At 41.1% G+C, this 11,584-nt stretch overlaps 1 protein-coding gene and 1 long non-coding RNA gene across 4 annotated transcripts in view; one reads left to right on the top strand and one right to left on the bottom strand.

The window, feature by feature from the left end:
* The window catches only part of LOC111958996 (serine protease hepsin-like), a 14,393-nt gene extending 12,491 nt beyond the window's left edge, over positions 1 to 1,902 (top strand). The window contains 3 exon segments of the mRNA XM_023980385.2: positions 568 to 710; positions 1,001 to 1,165; positions 1,252 to 1,902. Coding sequence (XP_023836153.1) covers positions 568 to 710; positions 1,001 to 1,165; positions 1,252 to 1,305 — 362 coding nt within the window. The 3' untranslated portion in view covers positions 1,306 to 1,902.
* The window catches only part of LOC139023739 (uncharacterized), a 183,684-nt gene that overhangs the window by 2,889 nt on the left and 169,211 nt on the right, over positions 1 to 11,584 (bottom strand). The gene's annotated exons all lie outside the window — the stretch shown is intronic.

Here is an 11,584-nt window from a genome sequence, read left to right as displayed (position 1 = left end):
TGGGCTTAAAGCATCTTCTGGACCCAGAGACAGATACTGTAGGAGCTGGGTTTAAAGCATCTTCTGGACCCAGAGACAGATACTGTAGGAGCTGGGTTTAAAACATAATCTGGAACCATAGAGAGATACTGTAGGAGCTGGGTTTAAANAGATACTGTAGGAGCTGGGTTTAAACCATTATCTGGAACCATAGAGAGATACTGTAGGAGCTGGGTTTAAACCATTATCTGGAACCATAGAGAGACAGAGTAGCTGTATCATTGTTGTCATTGGACAAGACAGCCTCTCCCTATCTCTTTCTCTCCCTCCTCTCTCTCTCTCTGTATGACCTTTGAATATGTAAACAGGGACAGTGTCATAGTGTGTAGATGTGCCAAGCACTATTGACCAGGAATCAACAATCTTTTGGTCAGATATGGTTGTCGGATCACGCCATCATTAATGTGTATGGAGTGATTAATAGCTTCTCTCTCGCGCGCTTTCTCTCTGTCCCTCGCGCCTTCTCTCTCTCTTTCTATTCCTCTCTCTCATTCTCTCTCTATATCTCTCGCTCTCTTTCTCTCTTAGGGACTCTTGCTGACGTTCTTCAGGAGGCTAACGTGCCGATCATCAACGACGCTGTCTGTAACGCCCCTGATTACTATGACAACCAGATCACCACCAGCATGTTCTGTGCTGGCTTTGAGAAGGGTGGTACCGATGCCTGTCAGGTAACCAGCTATAGTGACATCTAATTTCCCTGCCCTGACAGTCAATTAATAAACTTGAACAAAAAATGTCACCTTCCATCCATATTCTGTCTTCCACTTACAAACATGTRAATTATTMKCGTCATCTATTGACATCTGAATGTGCCGGATATGAGRAAGGCTGTACCGTTGCTCTCTATCCAGATTCTAGCTRTTACATGAGAAAWTGTTCATATTTARATAATCCATTCACCCAAGTGAMACTGATTTTATAATGTACTGTATGTGAGTGGTTGACTTTTTTATRTCAGGGYGACAGCGGGGGCCCGTTTGTGGCTGAGGACTCCCTGTCCAAGGCCAGCCGCTACCGCCTGCTGGGGGTGGTGAGCTGGGGAACAGGCTGTGCCATGGCCAAGAAGCCTGGCGTCTACACCAGAGTGTCCCGCTTCCTACCCTGGATCTCCTCAGCCATGAGGGTGAGTACAGTACACAGACACACACACATGTACACTGATGCACACAGGTGGAAGTATAATCTTCTTTTCCTGTCTTATCTTCACAGACGTATCACAATTCACCAGGAGTGCACAAAATGGCGCGTACATGGGAGCACTGACCATACCTTTAAGGGATCAGAAATGACCAAAATATTATCCCTTCAGACTTACTGCACTTCACCTGTCCAAAAAACCCATCCTTTAGGGGAACCTTGTGCAAAAATCGGATGTAGAGGTAAATCCAGCTAGATTACCTGAGGAAAGCCTTGAAGTGGTAGCTTGACCAAAGAATTATGAATATGTTTATGGTCTTGTGAAATGAGAAACCGTCAAATGAAAAGACTTATGGGACATGCATGACAAAGTCATAGAAAATCACCACTCTGCCAGCCAATGTACAGGTTGTACTGTCATGGGGATTATTTGTATGTCATCAAAGGGTTAATTTTTGTATTCAGGGTTTCCTTACAGTTTGACTCTTTTCAGGTGCAACAAACTTATGATACACATCAAGCCTGTGTATCAAAATGTATTGCTCAAACAGATGTTAAATAACATTCTGGCTGGTTTTGCCATGAAGTTTCTCCTTTATATTATTCCCTTGAACAAATAATGCCAAAGTTACTGAAGAGATTTTAACATAGACAACATGTAGCTGAAATTTCATGATACCTAAAATGTTTGTAACAAATAAAAACATTGGTGTCAGATATTCAGCTCTTGAATTGTCTCTCTATCCTTTGTTTGTATCACAGATTGCAGTTCAGAGTGACTGTTACGCTCTATAATGACACATGATGTTTCTTAGTTTTCTTTTTGTTGGGGACATGAATTTAGGGACAAGTAAACAGGTGAAATGTAAAGGATATTTCTATAACATGTATAGATTAGAAATTGAGCTGTAGAACGWATGAGATATGCATAGTTAAATCAGTGTTGTATTTGTTTGGCTTTATTGTAAATATTAGTAACAGATTTTTTGAAAATGGATGTTTATTTGTAAGTGATCCATGGATTTCAATCTCAAATGTGCAATAACAACCAGAATGCTGTTCTTATTAACCATTTCTGCTTCATAAGTTACTAAGGAATTACGGTTAGCAACACCAAGTSATATTACATATTCATCACAAGATGATGCACTACACTACAGAGATCATACTCAGCTGTGTGTTGTCAGTTAAGGGCCTATTACCTGCTGAGATCCACAACTACCTTATTGGTAGAGAATTAGCTACACAGCAACACTAGAAAAACTCTGTATTGTCTGTTGATCATCATGACTCAATTTGCTGTAGTTTATTGTGATGTAGTTTATCAAGCTTATTTGATGGTCTTTATGCTTTCATTTCCTCATTTTATATTGTTTGAAGTCTAGTCTCTATGCAGATGACTTCAACAGATGTGAATGTGTATATATTTTCTGTGAAGAAATTATGAAATTCTTAGTAAGGATGTTATTGTTACTGATTTAAACTCTGTTCCTTCTGTAAATGTAAATTGTTCTATTGAATATTGTATTGAAATAAAGATTTAATTTAACAAACTGGATGAAGTATGTCAAATGTCATCTCCAATATAGCAACAGGAACAGGAAATGATCATTATTATGTGGACTATAATTCATGTTTATTTTTGTAGGGGTTGATACATTTTCCGTAATGGATAATCAAGTGGAAATTGCAAATATCCAGAAGCCTTTTTAAAGTTGTAAATTTCCTTCAACCGTGTGATCAAATTAAGATCCTACATCTGTACCAGTATTATATTTTGCGGCTAAAGCCTCAGTAAAAAGCCTGTCATTTCCGTAACACATAACACTTTGTATCTGGAAACAGTAGTGGAACTGGTTTTATGGAATCTAAACATTCCTGAACTATTCAGACATCCTGAAAGGTGATACTATAAATGGCTCACTATATGATCAGTTCTACAGTCAATGTGATCTAACGTATCATTAAATCATTGGATAACTCATGACTGCCCTGCATGACCCCTGCCAAGCAACGCCAGTAGCCTGTGTATTTTCCCAGACCCAAAAGTGCTATAGACTTATGTCCACTGGCCATACAAATACATCTGTTGATAGTAAACCTAAAGGGTACCTAAAGTACATAACAGCTTTTCAATCTAAAGGCTTTAGCATTACTTAAATGTGAACTTTATAGTGTGTGGTATAGTGAGACAGTCTCTTTTGGACAATATTGGGTGTCTGCTTTGGAAGTGAAATGTCTTTACTCAAATCACGGGTGTGCTCTGAGAAGGAATGAGAGAGAGACACACAGAGAGAGAGAAAGAGAGAGAGACACAGAGAGAGAGAAAGAGAGAGAGAAAAGATTGTCAGGATCACCTGGAGGAGGACGTGAAAGAACCTCATCGCTTTCTGTGATAAATGCGGCCCAGCCCTGCTCAACCTGTTCACATTATTTTCTTTCCCAGGATTCTTTCTTGCAAATCAGTCCAGGGAGTTCCTTCATAATAGATAATGTTGTTTGTTCATTTCTTTAGGTCCTAGCTCAAGGAGAGTTGTATGTCCTCTCTCTGTGTTTTCAGACTGGAATCATTGGCAGCAGCTAGAGGATCAGGACATGAATGTCCACTGAAGCGGATGTCTTGGAGGGGTTGGTAGAACGTTGTTTCGTTGATGAAGAGAAGAATAATGTCTGTATGTGGGATGACGGGACCAGGGCTTGGTCTGTCTGTGTTCCTGTTGGCTCTGCTTCATCTTCAATGCTCAGGTAGGACTGACTTGGTTGACCGTTGATTCTGTCTTGCCAATCATACATGTAAAGGTAGCTACTGTAAAGCTATATTGTGTTTATTTTAGCCAATATTGTTTGGGCTCAAGAGCAGCCATCCAGACCTAGATAATTGTGTTATGATATTACAATACAGGTTGAGAATGTAGACAGACAGCAATATTTGCAGTGGTGCCTTGGTTTCACTGATGTCCCTTAAATCAGGAAAATACAATCTCAGACCAATTCACATTGGAATAGTCAAACAGTCAAACAACCCTTTCCATGAGAAGTAGTGCGCTTTGCCTCCTAGGCAAATGAGGACTAGGCTGTGTCACAGGCTATGACTGGTTATGTTGCATTTCTCTCCTTGCTSTCTCTTCTCCCCTCCCATTTCTCTCATTCATTGTACCCATCTCTTCCTCATACCCCCTCATCATCCATCCTCCAGCCCAGAAAAACTACACTACGCTACCAAATAACGTAACAGTGGCTGTTGGCAAGCCTGCTACCTTCCAGTGTGGTGTGTCRCCTCCTCCTAGACAACTCAACTTCACCCTCTATGGTAGCCATGGAAACAGAACCCTTATCTGCCCAGGAGACCACACTGAGTACCTGGCTGCCCAGGTGAGTGGCACAGCCTTAGCTTATATTATACCAACCATCCAGGTTACAGTTATTTGCTCTGTACAGGCCTGGATGACGCAGGTGACCTAATTAGCATGACCATTGGTACAGCTGAAATCACTGAAAAATCCCTACAGAAGCTCAATTCAGCAGGCCTGTTGGAGTGCAAAACAATTACTTTCATTGCCTCTTTATTACTTGCTAATTGGAGTCTTTATGCATCACCAGATGAGATAAGATATAATCTCTCTCCCCCCTCTCTCTCTCTCTCTCTCTCTCTCTCTCTCTCTCTCTCTCTCTCTCTCTCTCTCTCTCTCTCTCGCTCTCTCTCTCCTCTCAGTCAATAAAAGGGTACTGTGATAACACAGGTAAGGAGCTCTTTGCAATATGGCTTATCAGTGGGACATCCCGCTCTGACAACAACACACGTGTGGTATGTGAGAGCTCAGAGCGACCACTAGTGGATGGATACCTTTGGGTGTACGGTAAATACACCTCTCTAATACACCTTCCCTGAGCATGGTATTGGACATTGTCATCATTAGCTAACCCTAATCTCTTTGTCTGTCTGTCTGTCTGTCTGTCTGTCTGTCTGTCTGTCTGTCTGTCTGTCTGTCTGTCTGTCTGTCTGTCTGTCTGTCTGTCTGTCTGTCTGTCTGTCTGTCTGTCTGTCTGTCTGTCTGTCTGTCTGTCTGTCTGTCTGTCTGTCTGTCTGTCTGTCTGCATATCCTGACTGTCTGTCTCTCTCTCTATCCTGTTTGTCTGTCTGTCCTCTTCGGATACATTTTCAGAAGACGGCAGTTACTTTGCCACCCTCATTGGCTGCGTCATTGGTGGTTTCTTTGGTATCCTCATCGTCATTGGTCTTTCATACACTGTGCTCAGGAGATCTGAGAGGTTCCAGCTCTGTTTCAGTAAGTATCTCTCTCCTTCAGCCCTAACAGAGGATGGACCAGAGAATGATGCCCTGCCCTGCGATGTTCATATGGTTCTCGTCTCTTTTCTTGTGTTTGTGTCAACAGGGGGAAAAGACCGTGAGGATGACATCACCACAATGGTGACAAAGGATTAAACACATACCTTTCAATACTGTTGGATTTACTTATTCAACTTCTTAAGGTGACACTTTGTGGGAGGTTTTAGCATATGCAGAATTTTAATTGTAATTTCTATTTTGTTTTTGTTATTTGCTTATCTAGCAGTATGCAGTATCTGATACTAGCTGATACTAAGATTTTAGATTTGTTTTGCCTTCGTTTGTTCAGCCGCAGTTCTACTATTTGTCCAGCAGAGAGCAGCCATTACAGTACAGGAACTGAAGTTCAATGAAGCTGAGATACTACTAAAGCTTTTTAATAATGTACTATAATTGTGCGTCTCTGACTTTTCCTCTTCTCCAGAATACTGAAGTTTGTTCCTTTTTTATACTGCGTTTTATAGCTCCATTAATTGTTTTACAGTTATGCTGGCAGCCAGCTAACACCTGTTTTCACTGCATAAACAATAGAGAGCAGGACGTCTGAGTAGCTGTCTAAAGTGTTCCAGTGGAGGATCAGTAGAGGTGGTGCAATGTTGACTCAGCTGGCCTGCTATGCTCTGGTATGACTCTGACACGGACACAACTCACATCACTCCAGATCCCACAATATGCTAATTTGTTTAGAATTACATACATTCCTTTGAGATGTGTTCATATTTTTTATTCATGCTCCCCATCTTCAGAGTGGCTTGTCAGAGGATATGATCAAATGCTCAACGGCCCTTAGATGGTTTGTTTAGTGACACATATGCCTCCTAACAAGTAAGAGTAGTGTACATTTTGAGTGTGCCAGCACTAGCGTGCTTGTGTCAGTGCATGCAGGCATGCTTACATACCACCCTTTTATTTAAGTCTAATTTATGCACCATAGTTGTGTCAGTGATGATGCAGACATATTATATGAATACAGTGAGCTCCAAATGTATTGGGACAATGACATGTTGTTGTTGTTTTGGGTATGAACTCCAGCACGTTGGATTTGAAATGATACAATGACTATGAGGTTAAAGTGAAGACTGTCAGCTTTAATTTGAGTGTATCCATATCAGGTGAACTCTTTAGAAATGACAACACTTTTTGTACATAGTCCCTCCCATTTGGAAAAATCCACTTATATGTGTATTAAAGTAGTAAAAAGTCAAGTATTTGGTCCCATATTCACAGCACGTAATGACTACATCAAGCTTGTCCACTTATATGTGTTTGTTAGATGCTTTTGCTGCTTGTTTTGGTTGTGTTTCAGATTATTTTGTGCCCAATAGAAATGAATAGTAAATCATTTTAATACTACTGTAATAAGTGAATTTGTCCTAATACTTTTGGTCCCTTAAAATGGGGGGGAACTATGCACAAAAAGTGCTGTAATTTCTAAACGGTTCACCCTCAAATTGAAGCTGCACTTCAACCTCATAGTCATAGTATAATTTCAAATCCAACGTGCTGGAGTACAGAGCCAAAACAACAGCAAATGTGTCACTGTCTGAATACTTTTTTAAAAGACTGAACATGTTTCAGGGTTGTTGTGCTAAGAAGAGAGCAGGGTTTTTGTGGAGGGAATGTCTTATGTTTGTGTTGTACCTGTGTGTTTACTTTACCCTATAACCTTTGGATAGCCCACCCTGACTGTCTCTTGTGTGAGCATATGACAATCCTTTCACTGTGGCCACTGGTTCTGTAGACTTTGTAGCTGAGGTATGCACAGTGGTGTAAAAAGTACCCAATTGTCATACTTTAGAAAAAGTAAAGATACCATAATAGAAGAGGACTCAAGTAAAAGTGAGTCACCCTGTAAAATCCTACTTGAGGAAAAGTCTAAAAGTATTTGGTTTTAAATATACTTAAGTATCAAAAGTCAATGTAATCTCTAAAATGTACTTAAGTATCAAAAGTAAAAGTATAATTCATTTCACATTTCTTTTAAAAAGCAAACCAGACGGCACCAAGATTATTTAAAAAAAATTGGGAGGGGGGGGGGGGGGGGGCCAGCAGCACCCTCTTACACTCAGACATACAGTAATTTACAAACAAAGCATTTGTGTTTAGTCAGTCCGCCAGATCAGAGGCAGTAAGGATGACCAGGGATGCTCTGTTGATAAATGCGTGACTTGGGCCATTTTCCTGTCCTGCTAAGCATTCAAAATGTAACGAGTACTTTTGGGTGCCAGGGGAATGTATGGAGTAAAAAGTACATGATTTACTTTCGGAATGTAGTGAAGTATAAATTGCAAAAAATATGCATAAATTGTCAAGTAAATTACAGATACCCCAAAAAACTACGTAGGTAGTACTTTAAAGTATTTTACACCACTGGGTATGTACGTATGCAGTCTTCCAATCAATTAGTGATAGATGTGTTTGTGTTCTACAGCTTTTTCCTCCTCTGCTATATGGTCAGTTTGGAACATTGTGGAAAAGTTGGGTTTGTTGTTCACTTATCATCTGTAATAAATGTCTTAAAACTATTCTGGTTTCATGGAATGCTGTTGTGCTTGTAAAGTACAACAATGGAACACACGTATGTTGGCCCCAATACACACAAACTTGGACACCACAGAATGGACTTTATCTCACAGTGTTATCAGTCCTTCATGGTGGTAACCCCCTCAGTCTCATGTCAGGTCTTCATATGTCACTGATGGTCCCTCTAACTAGTATATAGCCACTCACATTATTGTATTATCACTCGTGAAGAACCGGATACGTATTCCTCCGCAGATGCCGCGGTGATATAAATAGTCCCAGATAGCAGCACGTCACCATGCCAATAATGTACAGAGGTTCAGTCATGTGTCCCCTCTGAGGAGCCAACATAATGGTGTGAGCCTTAGGTTCTTGACTCTGTTGTTCAGTTCACTGTGTTAGCCTTTTTCATGGCTTTGTGTTTTCATTTACTTTCCACACTACTCCAAATGAGAAGCACATGATCACACAGACAGACAGAAAGACAGACAGGCAGGCAGGAAGACAAACCTGTTGTTTACGAAGCATGTGACAAATACATTTGTATTTTATTTGTTTTGACAGACAGACAGACAGACAGACAGACAGACAGACAGACAGACAGACAGACAGACAGACAAAGAGATTAGGGTTAGCTAATGACAGACAGACAGACAGACTACCACTGACATCACCAGTAGTGAGTTCTGATCTCTGAGCTATGATAGCTGTCTCTGTGAGTTGGGAATAGAGGTGGAATATTCCAAAGCATTATATTGTATTCAAGGCACCTCCCTCTCTGTGAGGTGAGCATGATCTCAATCTGACGGTTGTCATGCTTCTCTTCACTCCAAACTGGCATGGGAGGGACAGTTTTTTTATCTCCACTTGTAGATCTGTATGTGATTTTCTATACAGTTCTCATTTATTTATAACAATAGAGCCATTTGGACAAGATGCACTATATATACTAAAGTACGTGGACACCCCTACAAATTTGTGGATTTYGCTATATCAGCCACAGGTGTAAAAAATATCCAAACACAAACATTGGCAGTAGAATGGTCTTACTGAAGAGCTCAGTGACTTTTAGCGTGGCACCTCATAGGATGCCACCTTTACAACAAGTCAGTTAGTCAAATTTCTGCCCTGCTAGAGCTGCCCCGGTCAACTATAAGTGCTGTTATTGCGAAGTGGAAACGTCTAGGAGCAACAACGGCTCAGCCTCGAAGTGGTAGGTCACACAAGCGCACAGAACGTGACCGCAGAGTGCTGAATCGCGTAAAAATAGTCTGTCCTTGGTTGCAACACTCATTACCAAGTTCCAAACGGCCTCTCAAAGCAATATCAGCACAATAACTGTTCTACAGAAGCTTCATGAAATGAGTTTTCATGGCCGAGCAGCCTCACACAAGCCTAACATCACCATGCGCATCGCCAAGCGTCAGTTGGAGTGGTGTAAAGCTTGCCACCTTTGGACTCTGGAGCAGTGTAAACACGTTCTCGCGAGTGAATAATCACGCTTCACCATCTGGCAGTCCGACGGACGTATCTGGGCTTGGCGGATGCCAGGAGAACGATACGTGCTCCAATGCATAGTGCCAACTGTAAAGTTTGGTGGAGGAGGAATAACGGTCTGGGGCTGTTTTTCATGGTTCCTGCTAGGCCCCTTTGTTCCAGTGAAGGGAGGAAATCTTAACACTACAGCATACAATGACATTCTAGATGACTCTGTGCTTCCAACTTTGTGGCAACAGTTTGGGGAAGGCCCTTTCCTGTTTCACCATGACAATGCCCCTGTGCACAAAGCGAGGTCCATACAATAATGGTTTGTCGAGATCGATGTGGAAGAACTTGACTGGCCTGCACAGAGCCCTGACCTCAACTCTATCAAACACCTTTGGGATGAATTGGAGCGCCGACTGCGAGCCAGGCCTAATCGCCTAACATCAGTGCCCAACCTCACTAATGCTCTTGTGGCTGAATGGAAGCAAGTACCCGCAGCAATGTTCCAACATCTAGTGGAAAGCCTTCCCAGAAGAGTGGAGGCTGTTATAACAGCAAAGTAGTGTTGCACGGTATACTGGTACCATGGTAATATTATGGTACCAAAACGTCATGATACTTGTAATACCAACATTTTTGAATACTGTAGTACTGTTTCTTATGATACAACCGACTTTTTAAACCTACCGTTATAAAAACCTGCTGACGCTTGTTATAACATTTTTATTAAGTCAGTTTTGTTTATAAATTCAGTTGAATTTAAGCAACAGCCACAAGTCTCTTGTTTGTATAGGTCCAATAATATCCACATKATTTTCATGCGCATYTCAGCGGGGATGCAGACCCAGACCCAGACCCTGATGAGTGTTCTGTTGTTAGATGTGTTACATTGGAGCTGCGTGCAAAGCGAGCAATGTTAATACATTGTATCATTTAATTGCCTGTTATAACCAAGGGCACAGACCAGTCTGAGTAGACTTTGCAAGTTCACTGTCATGCAGCCTATGAGTGTCAGAGAGGGGAAATGGAGCACGCGACAGACATGCTTGCAGCTTTACAGCAAAGAAAACGGCTTGTCTTTTTAAAAATATAATTTAACCAACTAATCCCGGGTCGCTAATTATTAGTTTGATAACAAATAACATTGTTCAGTCACGTTACCTAGTTAGCTAACAACCTGTTAACTTGACAGTAGGTTTAGGCAAATTTTATTGGCACAGGAAGAAAGGAAATGGGTCTGCTACTCATGAGATCTGCTTCAAAAGGTGGGGTTCATATACAGTAGGCCCAAATGGAAGCCTAAACTATATAAAAAAATCTATTTATTTCTGGTGCTCTTTAAATTTTGTTTGTTGCCTAACATTTTAAAAGTTGAGAGCAGTGTGCCTATAGTGCATTCTGAAAGTATTCAGACCCCTTCACTTTTTCCACATTTTGTTACATTACAGCCTTATTCTAAAATGGATTAAATAAAACATTTTCCTCATCAATCTACACACAATACCACATGGTGCTAATTTATATAAAATAAAAATACAGAAATATCTTATTTACATAAGTATTCAGACTCTTTGTCACAAGACTCGAAATTGAGCTCAGATACTGTACATCCTGTTTCCATTAATCATCCTCGAGATGTTTCTACAACTTGATTGGAATTCACCTGTGGTAAATTCAATTGATTGGACATGATTTGGAAAGGCACCTGTCTCTATAAAGGTCCCACAGTTGACAGTGCATGTCAGAGCAAAAACCAAGCCAAGGAATTGTCCGTCGAGCTCCGAGACAGGATTGTGTTGAGGCACAGATCTGGGGAAGTGTACCAAAACATGTCTGCAGCATTGAAGGTCCCCAAGAACACAGTGGTCTCCATCATTCTTAAATGGAAGAAGTTTGGAATCACCAAGATTCTTCCTAGAGCTGGCCGCCTGGCCAAACTGAGCAATTGGGGAAGAAGGGCCTTGGTCAGGGAGGTGACCAAGAACCTGATGGTCACTCTGACAGAGCTCCAGAGTTCCTCTGTGGAGATGGGAGAACCTTCCAGAAGGA

The sequence above is a fragment of the Salvelinus sp. IW2-2015 genome, linkage group LG35, assembly GCF_002910315.2.
Source record: "Salvelinus sp. IW2-2015 linkage group LG35, ASM291031v2, whole genome shotgun sequence".
NCBI classification, from domain to species: domain Eukaryota; kingdom Metazoa; phylum Chordata; class Actinopteri; order Salmoniformes; family Salmonidae; genus Salvelinus; species Salvelinus sp. IW2-2015.
The sequence above is the reverse complement of the archived record's forward strand: the minus strand, read 5'-3'. Positions and strand labels throughout refer to the sequence as shown.